General features: G+C 50.4%; 1 protein-coding gene across 3 annotated transcripts in view; it reads right to left on the bottom strand.

Annotated features, from left to right (window-relative positions):
• Positions 1 to 21,003, bottom strand: part of ADGB (androglobin) — a 193,333-nt gene that overhangs the window by 59,749 nt on the left and 112,581 nt on the right. For all 3 annotated transcript variants that reach the window (XM_032973450.2, XM_076074936.1, XM_032973475.2), the window contains 3 exons: positions 4,720 to 4,762; positions 2,325 to 2,466; positions 1,637 to 1,700 (listed from right to left, as the gene is read on the bottom strand). In XM_032973450.2, the coding sequence (XP_032829341.2) occupies positions 1,637 to 1,700; positions 2,325 to 2,466; positions 4,720 to 4,762 (249 nt within the window). The remainder of the gene's footprint in view (positions 1 to 1,636; positions 1,701 to 2,324; positions 2,467 to 4,719; positions 4,763 to 21,003) is intronic.

Raw genomic sequence — 21,003 nt, 5'->3', positions numbered from 1 at the left:
GTCGAAAGATTTTCTTAGCTGGATCAAATCGTGCCGTGGGTGTCCATTAAAACCACATCTAACAATGTCGTGGATAATGATGAGATAAGAATAGGTTTAACCCTTTCTGGCAACAACACAGGAGGTCTTCAGATGTTCAAACACCAAATAGATACTTTTTGCGTGGCATCAATTCTGCATTAACCACACATTCTCGTGGTAAAACATGCAAACAAACATGCTCTGATAATACAGTATAAGCATTGTCTTGATTGGCCTACACCAGAGACAGCCGGGGTTGAGCAGCTATGTCTATGGGACCCTCTTTGTGGGTAATGTCTCTTCCTGGTAGCCGATGTACCCCAACGCTGGGCGATGATATTGAACCGCCATGCACTGCGTAAAAAAAGCATGCGTGGGCTCGGAGGAGGGGGCGCCACGGAGGAGAAGGGCAGCTGATTAACCCAGCACATTGAACACCTGGTGGACGAGTGGGTGGGCGAGCGGGTGGGTGGGCGGGCGGGCGGGCGAGGCGCCACGCATGCAACTGTCCCCATCGTCGTGGATATGCGGGCCCACGGTGAGTCTCGCGAGACTCACCGTGGCCTCGACAATGGCGAGATATTAGCTACCTCTCGTGGTATACAGGAGGTAGTGGGTTCGATCCCGACCCTGACGCCTGAATATTCAGCGATTGCGTGTCTCTCTCCCCGTGGTCGCGGGGATTTCTCTCCGGGTCCTCCAATTTTTTCCCGCTGCATTTAGAATCAACGTCATGCGTTTTCGAGTATTTGTCCGTAAAACATTTCCACATGATGAGCCACTTCGTTGAGTTATCATTTGTGGCCAGGTCGCTTCTGAAAAAGAGCACGTAGCTCAGTGGACTTTACCTGGTGACTAAAACAAAAATGTTATAGTTTATCTGGTTGCAATCTCATTGTGATCGCACAGCGACGTCATGGCGATCTTCCACTGATCTCGTTTTGACTTCCTGGTGAGCTCAAGGTTCACGATACCATGGTGATGTCACGCCGATGTCATCGCGATGTCACTGCGATCTCGATGATTATCTCGCAGTCGTCCGATTGTCATGTCACAAGACTCACTGTGATATCGTGATCTCAGACTGAGGGGGGGGGGGTGGGTTGGCAACACCACGCCCGGCCGCCTTTGTCTCCCCAGTAGCAATGTATTAATTTATTAGGATTTTATGAAACAACAGCACAAAATGTTTCAGAATCAGAATAATTATGTATATTGGAGGAATCCGATGAGCTATAAAGCTCTTTTTCCCAGATGTCCAGTAGGGGCGGGTAAGAACGTTACAACAACAAACAGTCCAACAACAACGCTTTAGGACCCAGTGGTGATGTTTAAACACCACGCCAGGTACTCATTTGAGGCCGAGTCGACCTAACGTAGACCCATAACCGGCTCAGATAATCGTCAACTGGTGTTGGCCGTCAGCGGGTATCGAACTCGCTCGCACGCACACACGCAGACATCCTCGCCACGCGCGCATGCACACGCACGCACACTCTTCGGAAGAAATAAAAATGCGTGCGATTGGCGGGCTTCAAAGTGGCGGTGTGACACGTGGCTGTCCGCACGCGATGCTCCCCCCTGACCCCAGTCCCCCCCCCCGCCCCCTGCCCACCTTCATGTCGCCTGTGTCGTGGTTGAACGCGTAGGTGTGGGGCTTGTGGTAGACGAGTAGGGACCTTGCAGCACAAAAGGCAAACACGGCAATTAAACGCACGGCAGTGCCGCTCACTCGCTCGCTCGTTCGCTCATTGATTTCTGTTTTCCTTTCATATTCAAGCTTTCATTTGTCAGGTTTTAGTCTTTTTAGATCGCTCGTTTTCTCTGCACTCAAAGGGAGGTTGTTATTGTATTCTTAAACGAGAGATGGGATGGTTGATTATCATCGTTAGGATGATGAATAGGATGAATAGTAAGGCGATTATGATAATGAGGAGGATGAATTGGGAAGTGTAACATGCTGATAATGATTGTAGTAGTGGTGACGGTGGTGGTAGTAGTGGTAGCGGTGGTTGTAAGGTTGGTAGTGGTGGTGGCGATGGTGGTGGTGAGACGGTGGTAATGATGATGGCGGTAGGTTGTAGTGTTGGTAGAGGTGACAGTGGTGTTGGTAATGGTGGTAATGCTGGCGATCGTGGTGATGGTGATGATAGTGGTGGTGGTTATGATGATCGCAGTGATGATGATAATGATGACGGTAGCGGTAATGACAATGATGCTTGTGGTAATGACAAAGATAATAGCGGTAGTGGTGGCGATGATTACAATGATTGGTGATGGTGATGCCGATGGAAGCCGCTCACTGAAAGGCCGTGCAGAAGTCCTCAAAGTGAATCCACGTGTCGCTCTTGTCCCTTGGGTCTCTGGTTGCTTGGGTCTCATCAGCAGGCCGGGCTTCCCCTCTCCCGTCCACGGTGCCCTGCGGCACTGGGCTCTCACCGGGACCTGTGGCGGGGGTGGTATGGGTCGTGGGGGTAGTGAGGAGGGCGATGGCGGGGTGAGGACGCGAGTACCCAGCTATGTATTCATATAAAGCTTTCGCGACTGCAGGGATTCATATTCTTGGTTCTTTCGGTAAAGCCACCACGTAGAAGGGAAACAATAAAATAATAAAAATATAAAACAATAAAATTCTCACGACGTTTCGACTGCAACACAAGCAATCGTCATCAGGTGTGAAAACCACAACAAGAAAATTTTATTATTTGATTGTTTCCCTTCTACGTGACTTTACCGAAAGAATCAAGAATATGAATATGTATTCTTAGTTTTTTCGGTAAAGTCACGTTGAAGAGAAACAACAAAATAATAAAATATATATAAAACAATAAAAAATTCTCACGACGTTTCGACCATAACTCAAACGGTCATCTTCAGGTGTGTTGGTTTGCATAATTTTTTTTATTTATGCAAACCAACACACCTGAAGATGACCGTTTGAGTTATGGTCGAAACGTCGTGAGAATTTTTTAATTGTTTTATATATATTTTATTATTTTGTTGTTTCTCTTCAACGTGACTTTACCGAAAAAACTAAGAATATGAATTACTGCAGTCACGAAAGCTTTAAATCAAAATATGAATATGTATTAATAGTTTTATGTATCACGCTTGTTTACCCAGGAAAGCAACGCCGAGTCTCATGATTTGTTTTCAAGAGGATCCTGCCAAGTTAAGTTTTTTTTATCGCTATGTATGGGGCGATGATTGCCATGTATAATCCTAACCGAGTAATTTTTATGGATTCATTTTCCAAATTTTCCAAAAAGTTGGGATCATGACGCCGGCACACAATGGGCCTGCTTGTTTCGAACGTCACAGGACCTTTAACGTCCCCTGTGAGCGAAGCGGACGGCCTGAGGTATTTTCACGTTTAGAACGCCCCCGGTATTGACCAGGGCTGCCGCCGGAGTCGAACCGTGAAGCTCTGCAACAAGGTCCAGCTCTGGTCAACCTCGCCATCTTCAAGATCCCCCACAGACACACCGTGCCCCCCCCCCCACCGACCACGTTTTTCCCCACCACCACAATCTGCCGCTCAACTAACTGCGGTGAAACCCATTTACACCACTGGATGGGCAGTGTCCATTCTTAATCGAATGGGTACCCGTGCTGTCGAGATTATTACACAGGCGGCACAGAATCACGTGTGCCGTGCCGGCCCTCGTAGGTGCCCGCAAACAGCACTCGCCCCAAAAAGTATGTGAAGGCTATAGGGGGGATCTTTGTCTTGTGTAAGAACCAATTTTTTTTTTACAGTTTAATTAAGGTCGGGCAGCCGTAACCTGGATTCTAACCCGTTCCGCTGCATCGCCGTGCACCGACATCGTATTAGAGCCCCTGAAGCCTCCGAGCCAGCGTGCGGTTACACCTCAAGTTATATTTTTAGTCTCGAGTTCAAAGTCTCCCCTCCCAGGGTTGGGTTGTGGAGGGTGGATGGGGGGGGTGGTTCTGGTGCCTGGCTGTAATCCACGGAGCAGGAGTCTTCGCTGGGAGGTTGGCCACGCGGCTCTTTCGCCTCTGCAAAATTACACCGTGCCGAATAACAACCGCCCTGATTAGGAAGGGTCACGGCGGGTCACCGTGATTAAAGCGCCTCGCCGGAGAGGGCGACACCGCTCGACGCGCGCCCGTGCACGCCGAGCGGTGCCGGTGGGGAACTTCACGTCCGCACGTTAAGCGGGCGCGCGTCGATCCGCTGCTGCATGGTGGGTTCGACCCCCCTTAACGCGCGCGAAGTGAGCAGGTTGGCTGAAAACTGTGGATTACAGGTGTGGTAGCTGCACGTATACGAGGATTTGAACATTTCAAAGGTACTAAAAAAAAAAAACGATGAAACATGTTTTTATTTCAGCGGGTTAGCCGCAATCAGATATACAGTAAACGCACGTTGATTCTAAATGTGGGGGGAAAAAAAAACGGATGACCCGGAGAAAAAAAAGGTGACCATGGGGAGCGAGAAGACGCAAACTCCAGTTCCGATTGGATTCTTCATTCCCTGATGCCGATAGCGGAACGGGGATAAAATCGGAGGGATAGATTTTAAAAGATCGCGGTCTTTGTTATAATCCAGAGAAGCGGTACAAACACGACGGTACATCTTATTATTATTATACATCTCAGAAACAAGCTCATCGCTGGGCTGTGTGGATGGATCAATGCGAGGCAGACGCCTCATTACAGACGCCGGGCTCTCACCTGCCACCACGGGGCTGGGCTCGCGCTCGGGAGGGTGAGGCTCCTGTTAAAGAGAGAGCAGAGGAGGACATAGCAGCTCAAGGGGCGTGGGCGCCAGCACACACCGAACAACACGCGGGTCTTCACGAGCAGGCTTGACATCACAAGAGGGTACTTTTTTTTGCTTTGGGATTAACCCTTTCACATTCCGATAACTTTACCGTGTCGGAGGACGTACCGAGGATCCCACAGGGCCATGCGAGAGTTTGCGCGGCGCAGTTTGGCGCCGGCTATCGTAGAGTGCAGCGGTCGCGTCGCTACGGTTCTGTGCGGCGAGTAACAATGTCTTTTTAACACGTAGGCTTTCGCGACCAATATCATCCACGAGGTTTTTTTTTCGGGGGGGTTAGATTGCGTAAATATATACACGTTCTGTTCACACGACAACCCTTACTAGTTGGCCGTGTTGGGTGGTTGCGGGTTTCATGACACATTCATATATTTACGCGATCTAACCCAAACAAAACCTCCATTGCGAACAATGTCTTTGAAAACGACGGCGCTGCTACGCCTCTCTAAATAAAATACAGCGCTGAGCCGCTTGCGCGTTCCGAGATTCAGCGGGAGATCGGGACACCGCAAAGCCTGCGACCTGCAGCCGTCTCGGAACGGGAGAGGGTTAAACGGACGGGAGATGACTTCGCAGACAACCGGGCCATCGTTACCCGCGCCATTGTTAGCCAGAGCAGTGATGCCGGACAAAAGGTCCAATTTCGTAGCTGCTCACCCCGAGCTATGAATGCAATGATGGTGAAATGTACTGTTCGCATTTTTGACGTTCTCTCGTCTGACGCTGGCGATGAGGCTAGGCCCTAAAGAAGGCTGCCGTCTCTGGTTGCAGGCGAATCGGTTTCAAAGACAATGCATACACTATGAGAGCATGTTTTATTTGCATGTTCACCACAAGTACACGTGTGGTTACTGCAGACTTGATGCCGTGCAAAAGATTTCTATTTGCTGTTTGAACATCTTAACACACCTGTTTTATTGCCAGAAAGGGTCAAACATCTTCTTATTTTATCACGCCGTGAACAAGTTGCCGTTGCCCGTACGTCGCTTGTGTATATTTTTGTTCCCTTTTAAAGGCCACACACACACACGGTGTTATTGACGAGTGCGTTGAGGTTTATTTTTGTTACTCAGCAAAGTCTCAGTGAGTCTCAAAACCACGTGTTTTAAGAGGGCCCTGCTACACTGTTATGTTTGGCCAATTCCGTGATAACGGTTGTGGTTTTTTTTTTCTCCTTTGTTAGATCGGGTGAATGTTACTGTGTCGTATGCCCACCTCCACCCGACACAGACAATTAGTAAGGTTTGTCACGTGAACAGAACGTGCCAATTCATTACCACTGCTTAAATGTCGACATTATAAGCCACTTTGTTGAGCTATCATTCGTGGCCAGGTCGTTTCTGAAAGAAAAAAAATAGTTCAGTGGGCTGTACCTGGTAAAATTATTTTTTGTTTGTTTTGTCATTTGCTTACCGTTTCTATATTTAACACTCCGATCGTGTTTTTGTATTTTTTGTTGTAATTTTTCTGACCTGTCCCTACGGGACATCCGTGAAAGAGCTTTGTAGCTCATCGGATTCCTCAAGTATAAATACACATTCTGATTCTAATTCACAACATTTACCACTGAGTACGACGTCTTGCTGGTGATTGCAACCGGCATCATCAGGCGTTTGCCAGAAGTGTGTGGGGAAGTCAACAGTGGCTGTCCTGAATAACAATGGTCGCAAAAATCATGCACGTAAAATTTGGCCAATTCCGTTCGTGAGAGTTTGGCTTCGTGTGGGAGGAGCCCAGACAGTCGCCATCACCACCATCCACGATCAATCCACGTTGCTCAGCGGCAGAGTGAGCGGCTCCCAATTGGAAAGGTCGAGAGGTCAAATCCTGGTGGGTGGTCGACTTGGCCCATCATCTCTCTGGGCTCACATTTTTTTAAAATATACACTTTGTAGGGAAGTTTACCATGTAAGGCCTACTGAGCTATATATATATATATTTTTTCACAAGCGACCTGGCTATCACAAATGAAAGCTCAACGAAGTGGCTTATCGTGTGGAAATTTAAAGCAGCCAAATACTCTAAACGCGTGTTGTAGATTTTAAATGCGGAACGAAAAAAACCCAGAGGACCCGGAGAAAATCCACACGACCACGGGGAGAGAGAGAGAGAGAGACGTGCAAACTCCAAATTAACAGCAGGCATCAGGGTTAGGATTGAACCGACAACCTCCTGTATACCAAGCGAGGTAGTTAACATCTCGCCACTGTGGCTGTCTTATGGAAAGACTCGTCCCCCGCCATAGTAATGTGGAATATTCCACCCATGGCTCAGGCAGGGGCTATAAGCAGACGTTTCTTCTCATGGTGCAAGGCGAGTATGTGTAAACTACACCTCCAGGCACGAGCGTTGTGAGCCACGTGATAACAGCTTCTACATTAGTGCCACTAGCGCTCTCCTTGGCACCGTTTTAGCAGTTTCAAAGTATGAAAAATAAGAACAGGTTTTTACCCTTTCTGGCAATAAAACATGCGTTAAGACGTCCAAATAGATACATTTTGCAAGGAATCAAAGTCTGCGCTAACCACACAGTACTTGTGGCAAAACATGCAAGGGTATCTACCGGTTTTATTGCCAGAAAGGGTAAAAACCCATTCTTATTTTTCATAACGCTACCCAGTCCGCCGGGGGACCGCAGGCCCAGTCGACCGTTGCCATCGATCGCCGCGACGTGGTGCACGGTGTGGTTCTGGTGGCCTCGGTCCCTGCACCGTGGTTGGTGAGGGGGGAGGTGGCCCCCTGCCCCCACCCGCCCACCACCACGCGTGGAAGAGAGAGGTGCCGTTCCGAGGCGGTTGATGGGAGCCGCCACGGTTTTCCGGGCGGAACAAAAAGTCGCGTGGGGAGCAGCGGGTGGGGGCCTCGATGAGCGTGTGGCTAGGAACCCCTCGGGGTTGGCGGACGGCAGCCACCGCCGAGCGTCGTCTCGCCGCGGCAACTCACGCCGTCGCTCGGGCCTTCATCGGAGCTCGTTCGCGCAAGTTGATCGCCTTGACGCCGAATCCGGCGTTGGGTGATCCCGCGATGCTTTCGTTCCCCCTCTCGTTTTCCATCCCTCGTTCCGATCTCCCCCGTCGTTTGCTCCACTAAAGGCAAAATCCCCGTCACCGGCGCTCAACGGCACCGCTCTCATCCTTCGGCTGAGAGGCAGCCAACAACGCGCTTCTCGCTCGCCGTGGGAAGTTGCGGCGGTGGCGTGCCGTGAAACTGTCCCCGCGGACACCGGCAGAGGCGAGCGGCGCTCGTAATTGTGAGCGAGAGGAAGGGGCGCTCAGCCGACGCCGCCACCATTACCCGGCGCGGTCGGTCGCTTTGGTTCCTTGGGGCCCACGGGGCCAAAAATGGCTTATCCGGTACCTGCCAGGGTGGCAAAAGCTACCAATGATTTTATTGAGCCATTTTATCTCTCGACCACGAATATCTGCGATAGCAAGGGCTGTGCGGTAGCTTTGCTCTTAAGGTGCCCAAAGAAGGGGACCGTAAAAGGTTAGGTAGAAATGTTCGTATTGGGGAAAAAGGTAATTTGATATGAAACATCTGGGGAATAAGACAACTAAGAAGTGTGTGTGTGTGTGTGTATATAACATACGCAAAGACTTCTGTTCATGTTGGACACTGCCCAAGGCAAACATGGCCCATGGTGGACACTCCTCATGGTGGAAAGTGGTAGCATTTGCCACCCCAGGTGGTACCGACAAACCCCCTTGGCTCATGGGCTACTTGTCACCGTGTGTGTGCAGTGTGTGCGTGCGTCCGTGTGTATGTGCATGTGTGTGTGCACGCACGTGTGTGCGTTTGCCTGTATGTCAGCGGGGAGTGATAGTGCAGCGGTTAGCATGCTGTGCTACGAACACGGCGACCCTAGTTCGATTCCCGCTCAAGGCCAACACCAGTGACGATTATCGGAACCTATCCTGGGCCTCCTCCCCTAGGTAGACTCAGCCTCAATTGAGTACCTGGTGCGATGTGTAAAAACTATTGCCACTGGGGAGACAAAGACGGCCGGGTGTAGTGCTGGCCATCCACCCCCTCGTGTGCAGTTCTGGCCTTCATAGGTGCTCGCTAACAGCACTTGCCTCAACAGTCTGTTGATGCTATACGGGGGATCTCTGTCTTTTTTGAATGTCAGTATGCATCGTTGGAGGAGCAGTGACAGACAGAGTGGTTAGCGTACTGAGCTCCAAACCCAGTAGCAAGCTCAGACCCATTCCTCGTAACAGCTGATATCAGTAGCCACTCATGTTTGAACCGCTCCTCCGTGTCAGCCATGTCGGCCTAAAAGGCGCTCGCTAACAGCACTTGCCTCCCTGGTCTGTGGGGCGACATGGTGGGGGGAAGGGGACGGGGAGCCAACTCCGTCTTGGATGTGCGTGTCACCCCAGTCACTGACGCGGGTCAATTCACTCAAAACAACGGCACCTGCGCCGATTCCCACTCGGCTCGCAAAAAAAAACTGCACCCAGCCTTGGCACAAGCGCCGTGGCGACGTTGCCAACGCCCGGTGCCCGGCGGGGCGTTGTGACTGATGCTGTTGTGCTTACCGTGGACAGCTGGGCAAATATTTTGGCTGTGTCGCTATCGTTTGTCTCCTGGCTTTTGTCCGCACCTCAAGCGCTTAACCCTACAGCATTCCACCGTGGGTAACGGGCAAGGTGTGAGCGGAACCCTGTCCTCCGTCTCTCGCTCTCCCCAGATGTAGACAGAAATCCGAGTGAGTCCACCAGCCTCGGTGGACTCACTGTAAACCGGTTTCAACATTCTGAGACTCATCAGCAGTGTCAGGCTGTCGGTTTTCCAGGCGTCATTGGCAAGGGCACTCTGTATGCAACTATGTGGCCCCGTTCAACGCAAAAAGCAATGTTGTGTATAAACTCACAAAGCGTCGCCGTAGAGCATTATGGGTAAAATCAAATAGAGGGGAAAAAACCTTCGAGGTATCTATCCACATATAAATAGTAATAGTGTTTAGCTCATCGGCCTATTGGCTTTTTAGACCAACACCATCAATCAGCATTACTATGTAGGACTGGGGAGTCCAAACACGCTGTTTCGAGGGCGTATCGACCAACATTCAGAGGACTGCACACCACAGCCATGGAGGAAATAAATATAGAATCAAACAGGACAGAGATAAAATATATACACGCTCAGGCGAACGACAGACGGAAACAAATATTCAGCAGAAACATAAAAGAGATAGGAGGTGTATGAGTGAAGGCCAGAGGCAGATCTGGAACCTTCCCAGAGGGGTAACAGTGATCTTCAAGTTACCCCAAGTTCTTAGCTTGTTAAATAGGGCCCTTTACGTTAATAATAAATACATTCAACATATCTTCTCTGGTAAATATGAAGAAAATACTAATGTCCATGGTCTCGACAGGTGGAGGTGGGGTGGGGGGTAGCGAGGGGGGGGGCACTAGCTCCCCCCCCTCGCCCCCCTTCTTCCATCCGCCACTGTTAAAGGTTAACCGGGGGCTTCAACAGAAGGCCATGGTTGGAGAATCGGATGTATGTACAGTGAGGGAAAAAAGTGTTTGATCACCTGCTGATTTTGTACGTTTGCCCACTGACAAAGAAATGATCAGTCTATAATTTTAATGGTAGGTTTATTTGAACAGTGAGAGACAGAATAACAACAAAAAATCCGGAAAAACGCATGTCAAAAATGTTATAAATTGATTTGCATTTTACTGAGGGAAATGAGTATTTGACCCCCTTTCAATCAGAAAGATTTCTGGCTCCCAGGTGTCTTTAATACAGGTAACGAGCTGAGATTAGGAGCACACTCTTAAAGACCAAAGAGCTCTCCAAGGATGTCAGGGACAAGATTGTAGACCTATACAAGGCTGGAATGGGCTACAAGACCATTGCCAAGCAGCTTGGTGGGAAGGTGACAACAGTTGGTGCGATTATTCGCAAATGGAAGAAACACAAGAGAACTGTCAATCTCCCTCGGCCTAGGGCTCCACACAAGATCTCACCTCGTGGTGTTGCAATGATCATGAGAATGGTGAGGAATCAGCCCAGAACTACACGGGAGGATCTTGTCAATGATCTCAAGGCAGCTGGGACCATAGTCACCAAGAAAACAATTGGTAACACACTACGCCGTGAAGGACTGAAATCCTGCAGCGCCCGCAAGGTCCCCCTGCTCAAGAAAGCACATATACATGCCCGTCTGAAGTTTGCCAATGAACATCTGAATAATTCAGAGGACAACTGGGTGAAAGTAGTGTGGTCAGATGAGACCAAAATGGAGCTCTTTGGCATCAACTTAACTCGCCGTGTTTGGAGGAGGAATGCTACTTATGATCCCAAGAACACCATCCCCACCGTCAAACATGGAGGTGGAAACATTATGCTTTGGGGGTGTTTTTCTGCTAAGGGGACAGGACAATTTCACCACATCAAAGGGACGATGGACGGGGCCATGTACCGTCAAATCTTGGGTGAGAACCTCCTTCCCTCAGCCAGGGTATTGAAAATGGGTCGTGGATGGGTATTCCAGCATGACAATGACCCAAAACACACGGCCAAGGCAACAAAGGAGTGGCTCAAGAAGAAGCACATTAAGGTCCTGGAGTAGCCTAGCCAGTCTCCAGACCTTAATCCCATAGAAAATCTGTGGAGGGAGCTGAAGGTTCGAGTTGCCAAACGTCAGCCTCGAAATCTTAATGACTTGGAGCAGATCTGCAAAGAGGAGTGGGTCAAAATCCCTCCTGAGATGTGTGCAAATCTGGTGGCCAAATACAAGAAACGTCTGACCTCTGTGATTGCCAACAAGGGTTTTGCCACCAAGTGCTAAGTCATGTTTTGCAGAGGGTCAAATACTTATTTCCTCATTAAAATGCAAATTAATTTATAACATTTTTGACATGCGTTTTTCTGGATTTTGTTGTTATTCTGTCTCTCACTGTTCAAATAAACCTACCATTAAAACTATAGACTGATCATTTCTTTGTCAGTGGGCAAACATACAAAATCAGCAGGGGATCAAATCCTTTTTTCCCTCACTGTACGTATGTATAATATTATCATTGTTAATCTGATCGTGGATACGAGTCGCATACCACCACCTATGTTGAACTTCTCATCGGAAGTGCGGGAGTGACGTCGAGTGAGCTGCAATTTTTAAAAATTAAATTTCATAAACTCATTTAGCATTCGTCGTTTTGTCATTATGTTTGTCCGCGTGCAAGTCGCTAGTGGCAGGACTGAGGTCAATGGCTGGCGACGCTCGAGAACCACGGAGGGCGGCCGAGAACCTGGACTCGAACCCAGGCTCTCAGCGGAGCCGGCTCAGTGTCTACTGAACCTCTCTGACCCGACGTGGCACACCGCTAAATAATGTCGATCGCACGCGGCTCTTGCGGCGACGTTTAAACGCACAATCTCGGCGTCCTCCGACCTCTGCGCCACCCGGCCCACCGCTCCACTTGCCAGGCTTCGCAACGGTGGCCATACGACATTCGAATGTTCACCCTCTCTCTCTCTCTCTCGTTCTCTCTCGCCTCGCTCTCTCTCGCCGCGTGTCTCTCTCGCTCTCTTCTTGCGTCGGGAAAGTGCCAAGCGGAAACAAATCCCATCTCCCCGTTCCATTCGGAGCGGGCACCTAACCCGCTCCATCAATTCTTAAGGCTCCACCAAACATCGCAAATCTAATTAAGCTGCCGAGAGTCCATCGGCGCCTCTCATTATTTTATTTTATTTCAGCGCGCCGCCATCATTACCCACTCCGCTTTCCTTGGCGGCTTTAAGCGGGCCGGCGCGTGAGATGCATTAAACATGAAAGGGGGCCGCTGCTTGAAATTAAAAAATAAACGAGCGTCTTGCTCGAGAGACTTGTGAGAGAATCGCTTAATGGACGGAGGGTCGGCCGAAAGGTCGAGTGCATGATCGAGACGAGATGCCCGTTAACCCTTAGCGGCGGCAGCGCTGCCATGGCCGTCACCATCATCGTCACCATCAACATCGCCATCAACATCACCATCGCCATTAACATCACCATCGCCATCACCATCAACATCGCCATCGCCGCCCATGGCGGAGCGTCACGCTTCGAGCCCGGCGTGCGCCCTGGGTCAACACTGCCGGTGTCAGCCCTGCAATGCCTTGTCCCGCACCACTGCTGGCGGAAGGCGGATTACCAGGGCGCGAATGGGCAGACGTCTCGTAAGGGGTGGTTGTGCCCACGCTTTACCCCACCACACACGGCCTGCCAATCAACTCACGCTGTGGGTGTATCCCATTTATACTCAAGAAGGGTGGACAGCGGTGGGGGGGGGTGCGGGGACTTGAGAAATTTGCCCCCTCCCTAATCCCTCCGTCACTTCAACTCCCGCGTCAAGAGATGGAATCGAACCGGGGTCCTCTGTGACAGCAAATCCAGTGGTGCCTCTCACTGTCACGCCGTCCGTGGTGTATCGTCCATCAGCACGCGGACGTTCACTTCACAATTGGGACGTCAACGATCCCGTGACTTCATTCACGGTGGGGACGTCAAAGACCCCGTGACTTCATTCACATTGGGGACATCAAAGACCCCGTGACTGCATTCACAGTGGGGATTGTCAAAGACCCCGTGACTTCATTCACAGTGGGGACGTCAAAGACCCCGTGACTTCATTCACAGTGGGGACGTCAAAGACCTCGTGACTTCATTCACAGTGGGGACGTCAAAGACCCCGTGATCTCATTCACAGTGGGGACGTCAAAGACCCCGTGACTTCATTCACAGTGGGGATGTCAAAGACCCCGAGTAGCGCCTATGCAGGCAAGAATGGCACACGAGGGGGTGGGTGGGTGGCAAGCACCATGGCCGGCCGCCTTTGCCTCCCTAGTGGCGATGTTTTGCACACCGCTCCAGGTACTGATTTTGAGGCTGAGTCGACCTAGCGGAGGCCCCAGGATCGGGTTCAGATAATTGTCACTGGTGTTGGCCGTGAGCGGGAATTGAACTCGGGTCACCAGGTTTTTAGTGCAGCGGGCTAACTGCTACGCCGCTGCTTCCCACGACGAACTGTGCACACACACGCACACAAACACCTGATGACTGATCGCAGCAAAGCTGCACGGTAATTTATTATTCATTCTAGTGGTGGTATTATAATTAGGGAAGATGGCAAAAGGAACGCTCGAGTTGCCGATCAACAAGCCTGTGTCGGAAGTGCTGGCGAGCAACAAAACCGGCGGACGATTCGGCTTTTAACAAGGCCATGAAGGCTGCCCGCGACCTCAATGACCCGCGGCCGGCGGCCTCCTGGCAGCAGCTGGACCGTAGCCGGAGCCACGTGTGTGTGTGTGTATGTGAGTGTACAGACATCAATCAACATGAGAGCCAGGTGGCCCGGAGGCTCAGAGGTCAACGGTGGGGAGCCATCGACATCGAACCCGGGGGTTTTTGCCGCCCGCGAGAGATTTTGCGGTACCCCAAGGAAGGCGATGGTGTATGGAGGTCCTTCATCCAGCATGACAGATCATGACTGACTGCTGCTGATGATGGACTGGTGCCTATCAAGATAAAAAAACTAGGTGGCCGGATGGCTTAGAAGCCAAAGATGCTGAGCCGGCACCGCTAATGAACCCAAGGGGTTTGAATTTTAATTTCGATCTAGAAGTTACCTGGACACTGCCCGTGTCCAACACCAAACATCTGGAGGCTTCTGATAGGCGTTGTCCATCGGCAGGCCATCGTCCTTGGGATCATCATCAGGTGGTCCGACAGAAGCCAGGAGACACAAATTGTCACCGTGAAAAGCCCACACCGAGTCTCCCCAACCCAGAGGAGCTCCTCATCCGACACCATCACCCGGGCCTATTCGGGGCACGTAGCTCGTGTTCAAGTGGACGTTCCGGCTCGGCTGGTCCTGCGGTTGAGCGTCGGCGTCAGATCTAGTGCTGCTCATGGATCATCGCGCTAGCTGATGCGGAGAACCAGACCTATCCAGGATTCCTGGCTCGGAGAGATTGATTGATCGCGACACCCAGAAGAACATTCTTCTTTCCCCTTCTTCATATTTGTGGATCGGGGCATTGCGTCATTATACGTTGTTACGGTCTGTTCTTGATGACAACAGTCGCATACTCCTGGAGAGTTTAACATTTTACTTTTTTGCATCCGGTATCCGCAACTACTACCATGGTTTGTGCAGTGGATGCAATTTAGGGTGGACCACGAGCTTTGTGGAAGATCAAACCCAGAGATCTTCTGACTTTGACCACTGATAAGGAGATAGAATTGGTGGCATCGTGGTTTTATAAGAAATGGTAACGGCGTGGAAGGGACTTCATCCACCAGCAGATAGACCATGACTTATGATGATGTTCTTCTTTGGTTCTTTCGGTAACGTCACGTAGAATAAGAATAAAATAATAAATTGAAAAAATTAAATAACACAATAATATTCTCACGACGTTTCAGCCACAACACAAGCGGCCTTCATCAGGTGAAGGGACGAGACTGTCTGGAGGAGTGTCCTCACGACATTTCGGCCACAACACAAGCGGCCTTCATCAGGTGAAGGGACGAGACTGTCTGAGAATATTATTGCGTTATTTTATTTTATCAATTTATTATTTTATTCTCATTCTACGTGACTTTACCGAAAGAACCAAAGAAGATGAATCCTTGCAGTCACGAAAGCTTTAAATCGAAATTTATGATGATGTTGATGATGATGGACTGGTCCCCATCCATCTTCCAGACAAACTCTTCTGCCGCCTCACTGAGAATTGCGTTGAGTGCGGAACAATGGGGGGAGGCCGCGGTGACATGGGGGGTGCAAGACGCTGAGCCGGCACCGCTGAGATCCTGGGTTCCAGTCCGGGTTTCAGTTGCGCAACCACCGTGATTCAACCGGGCTCTCAAGTGCAGTGGGGTGATGATCTCAGCCTGGTCACCGATGATGGCACTAAAATCCCCCAGCATATAAACTAACTAAAACTAACTAAACTATTTATTTTACCAGGTAAGGCCCACTGAGCTACAGTGAGGGAAAAAAGTATTTGATCCCCTGCTGATTTTGTACGTTTGCCCACTAACAAAGAAATTATCAGTCTATAATTTTAATGGTAGGTTTATTTGAACAGTGAGAGACAGAATAACAACAAAAAAATCCAGAAAAACGCATGTCAAAAATGTTATGAATTGATTTGCATTTTAATGAGGGAAATAAGTATTTGACCCCTCTGCAAAACATGACAGTACTTGGTGGCAAAACCCTTGTTGGCAATCACAGAGGTCAGACGTTTCTTGTAGTTGGCCACCAGGTTTGCACACATCTCAGGAGGGATTTTTGTTCCACTTCTCTTTGCAGATCTTCTCAAAGTCATGAAGGTTTCGAGGCTGACGTTTGGCAACTCGAACCTTCAGCTCCCTCCACAGATTATCTATGGGATTAAGGTCTGGAGACTGGCTAGGCCACTCCAGGACCTTAATGTGCTTCTTCTTGAGCCACTCCTTTGTTGCCTTGGCTGTGTGTTTTGGGTCATTGTCATGCTGAAATACCCATCCACGACCCATTTTCAATGCCCTGGCTGAGGGAAGGAGGTTCTCACCCAAGATTTGACGGTACATGGCCCCATCCATCGTCCCTTTGATGCGGTGAAGTTGTCCTGTCCCCTTAGCAGAAAAACACCCCCAAAGCATATTTCCACCTCCATGTTTGACGGTGGGGATGGTGTTCTTGGGGCCTGCTGTTCAGCACACCCGTGCTGGTGAGAGGCCTGCTGTTCAGCACACCCGTGCTGGTGAGAGGGGCCTGCTGTTGAGGGGCCTGCTGTTCAGCACAGCCGTGCTGGTGAGAGAGGCCTACTGTTGAGGGGACTGCTGTTCAGCACACCTGTGCTGGTGAGAGAGGCCTGCTGTTGAGGGGCCTGCTGTTCAGCACATCCGTGCTGGTGAGAGAGGCCTCCTGTTCAGCACACCCGCCCGTGTTGAGGGGCCTACTGTTCAGCACACCCGTGCTGGTGAGAGGGGCCTGCTGTTCAGCACACCCGTGCTGGTGAGAGGGGCCTGCTGTTCATCACACCCGTGTTGGTGAGAGAGGCCTGCTGTTCAGCACACCCGTGCTGGTGAGAGAGGCCTGCTGTTCATCACACCCGTGCTGGTGAGAGGGGCCTGCTGTTCATCACACCTGTGCTGGTGAGAGGGGCCTGCTGTTCAACACACCCGTGCTGGTGAGAGGGGCCTGCTGTTCATCACACCCGTGTTGGTGAGAGGGGCCTGCTGTTCAACACGCCCCTGCTGGTGAGAGGGGCCTGCTGTTCAGCACACCCGTGCTGGTGAGAGAGGCCTGCTGTTCATCACACCCGTGTTGGTGAGAGAGGCCTGCTGTTCAGCACACCCGTGCTGGTGAGAGGGGCCTGCTGTTCAGCACACCCGTGCTGGTGAGAGGGGCCTGATGTTCAGCACACCCGTGCTGGTGAGAGGGGCCTGCTGTTAATCACACCTGTGCTGGTGAGAGGAGCCTGCTGTTCAACACACCCGTGCTGGTGAGAGGGGCCTGCTGTTCATCACACCCGTGTTGGTGAGAGGGGCCTGCTGTTCAACACACCTCTGCTGGTGAGAGGGGCCTGCTGTTCAGCACACCCGTGCTGGTGAGAGAGGCCTACTGTTCATCACACCCGTGCTGGTGAGAGGGGCCTGCTGTTCATCACACCCGTGTTGGTGAGAGGGGCCTGCTGTTCAGCACACCCGTGCTGGTGAGAGGGGCCTGCTGTTCAACACACCCGTGCTGGTGAGAGAGGCCTACTGTTCATCACACCCGTGCTGGTGAGAGGGGCCTACTGTTCATCACACCAGTGCTGGTGAGAGAGTCCTGCTATTCAGCACACCCGTGCTGGTGCGAAGATGGCGCCGATGATGGTAGCCTCAGCCGGTCGGTGCGCCCTGTTTTGTCTTGTTTTGTCTGTCAGATCAGTGTTTTGCCAAGATTTTCGGAGTTCTCTAACAAGAGACGAACTTTTATATATCAGGGAAACAACTCCTGTGGATTTAATTCCTACTTTTCTGCTTCCAGCGGCAGAATTAGTAGGCATTCTAGTCAATGCCGTGCTAGGCTTTGCTCAAGCAGCGAAACGCCGCTCAAGGGGTAAACCGTCGGGGGCTCTAGTACGCCTACGCAGACGCGGGATCCGAACAGTGCTTCCAAGCTTTTTCCTCTCCAACGTACGTTCACTGTACAACAAAATGGATGAACTTCAGCTACTGATGGTAAAAAACAAAGACTTTCTTTCATCTTCTGTTTTGTGCTTCACGGAGAAATGGCTGTGTGATTTGATTCCGGACACTTCGCTACAACTAACAGGATTCCATCTTGCAAGATCGGATCGTGACATACCACTCTCCGGCAAGACGAAAGGCGGTGGTATTTGTTTTTACATTAACAGTGGCTGGTGTGTAGATGTCACAGTGATTCTGCAACATTGTTCTCCACTCCTTGAATCAATTTTTATAACCTGTAAACCGTTTTACTCGCCTCGCGAGTTCACGTCACTCATTTTGGTCGGAGTTTATTTGCCGCCTTGTCCTCAGGTTAAAGAGGCCCAACGCATGCTCGCCGATCAGATTCTGAGCGTGGAGCGAGCAAATCCAGATTCGTTGGTTATCATACTTGGCGACTTTAACAAAGGTAATCTCAGCCACGAACTCCCCAAATACATACAATTCATTAAATGCCCAACCAGAGAAGGGAACACTCTGGATCACTGCTACACTACAGTCAGTAGAGCCTACCACCCCATCCCCCGAGCAGCACTAGGACACTCTGACCATGCCATGGTCCACCTGATTCCTGCATACAGGCAGAAACTAAAACTCTGTAAACCTGCTGTGAGGACATCTAAACAGTGGACCAGTGAGGCTGTGGAAGATTTGTGGGCGTGCTTAGACTGTACTGACTGGGATATGTTCACGACTGCTACCAATAGTCTGGATGAATTCACAGAGGCTGTGGCGTCCTACATCAGCTTCTGTGAGGACTGCTGTATCCCAACACGTACCAGGGTGAACTTTAACAACAACAATCCCTGGTTCTCAGCAAACCTCAGAAGGTTGAGGTTGGAGAAGGAGGAAGCGTTTAGGAGTGGGGATAGAGACAGATTCAAGGAGTCGAAGAACAGGTTTAGCAAAGCGTGAGAGAGGCTAAACGACTGTACTCAGAGAGACTAAAACACCAGTTCTCTACTAACGACGCTGCTTCTGTCTGGAGAGGGCTCAGGCAGATCACCAACTACAAACCCAGAGCCCCCCACACCACTAACGACTCCCGCCTAGCCAACGACCTGAACGAGTTCTACTGTAGATTTGAAAGACAATTGGACTGTCCTGAACCACCCCTTCCCACCCAAGAGGCCCCATCCCCCACCCATACTACAGAGACGACTCTCTCCTTTCAGGAGGGAGAAGTTAATAGACTTTTCAAGAGGCAGAATCCACGCAAAGCAGCCGGGCCGGACTCTGTCTCTCCAGCCACCCTCAGGCACTGCGCTGACCAGCTGTCTCTGGTGTTCACCAACATCTTTAACACCTCCCTGGAGACATGCCATGTACCAGCCTATCTCAAGTCCTCCACCATCATCCCTGTGCCCAAAAAGCTAAGGCCAACAGGACTAAATGATTACAGACCGGTCGCCCTTACATCTGTGGTAATGAAGTCTTTTGAGCGCCTGGTCCTGGCACACCTCAAAGCCATCACAGACCCTCTCCTGGACCCCCTTCAGTTTGCCTACAGAGCCAACAGGTCTGTGGACGACGCAGTTAACATGGCCCTCCACTTCACCCTACAGCATCTGGACGCCCCAGCATCCTACGCCAGGATCCTGTTTGTGGACTTCAGCTCTGCCTTCAACACCATCATCCCTGCCCTGCTTCAGGACAAGCTCTTCCAGCTGAACGTGCCCTACTCCACCTGCAGGTGGATCACAGACTTCCTGTCTGACAGGAAGCAGTGCGTTAAGCTGGGAACACAAGTCTCTGACTCCAGGTCCATCAGCACCGGAACTCCTCAGGGCTGCGTCCTTTCCCCACTGCTCTTCTCCCTGTATACCAACAGCTGCACCTTCAATCATCTGTCCGTCAAACTCTTGAAGTTTGTGGACGACACCACCCTCATTGGGCTGATCTCTGGTGGGGATGAGCCTGACTATAGGTGGGAAGCTGACAACCTGGTGACCTGGTGTAGCCAGAACAACTTAGAGTTAAATGCTCTAAAGACAGTTGAGATGGTTGTGGACTTCAGGAAGAATACAGCCCCACTCACCCCCATCACCCTGTTAGACTCCCCAGTCAAAATTGTAGAGTCCTTCCGCTTCCTGGGCACTATTCTCTCCCGGGACCTCAAGTGGGAACTGAACATCAGCTCCCTCACCAATAGAGCTCAACAGAGGATGTACTTTCTACGGCAGCTGAAGAAATTCAACCTGCCAAAGACAATGATGGTGCAATTCTATACAGCGATCATTGAATCCATCCTCACCTCCTCTATAACCGTCTGGTACGCTGCTGCTACTGCCAAGGACAAGAGCAGACTGCAGCGTATCATCCACACTGCTGAGAAGGTAATTGCCTGCAATATACCAACCCTCGAGGACCTGCACACGACAAGGACCATGAGGCGAGCGAGGAAGATTGTGGCCGATTCCTCCCACCCTGGACACTCTCTGTTTCAGCTACTCCCCTCCGGCAGAAGGCTTCGGTCCATCAGGACCAAAACCTCACGCCATAAAAAGTTTCTTCCCATCTGCTGCTGGCCTGTTAAACAAGGCCAAGGGCTTACACTGATTTTAACATTTTATCTACATAATGACACCTTGCCGATATTAACTATGTTAACCTATTTGTATTTTTTATTTTTTTATTATATCTTAAAGCTATTTTATATTCGATATTTATTCAATTTTATATACTTCAGCCCCTTGGTGTTAGTTAAGACTTTTAACCCTTATTATTATAGTAAGACTTGTTTAAAACTTATTTAACATTTTAGATTCCTATATGTTGAATGTATGCACCATCCTGCCAAAGTAAATTCCGTGTCGGTGTGAACTTTCATGACGAATAAAACCCTTTCTGATTCTGATTCTGATAGGCAGCATTCCTCCTCCACCAAACACGGCGAGTTGAGTTGATTCCAAAGAGCTCCATTTTGGTCTCATCTGACCACAACACTTTCACC

Source organism: Petromyzon marinus, chromosome 51, assembly GCF_048934315.1.
Source record: "Petromyzon marinus isolate PM22_M1 ecotype Great Lakes invasive population chromosome 51, UKy_Petmar_22M1.pri1.0, whole genome shotgun sequence".
NCBI lineage: Eukaryota > Metazoa > Chordata > Hyperoartia > Petromyzontiformes > Petromyzontidae > Petromyzon > Petromyzon marinus.
This window is presented reverse-complemented; position numbering and strand designations above follow the sequence as displayed.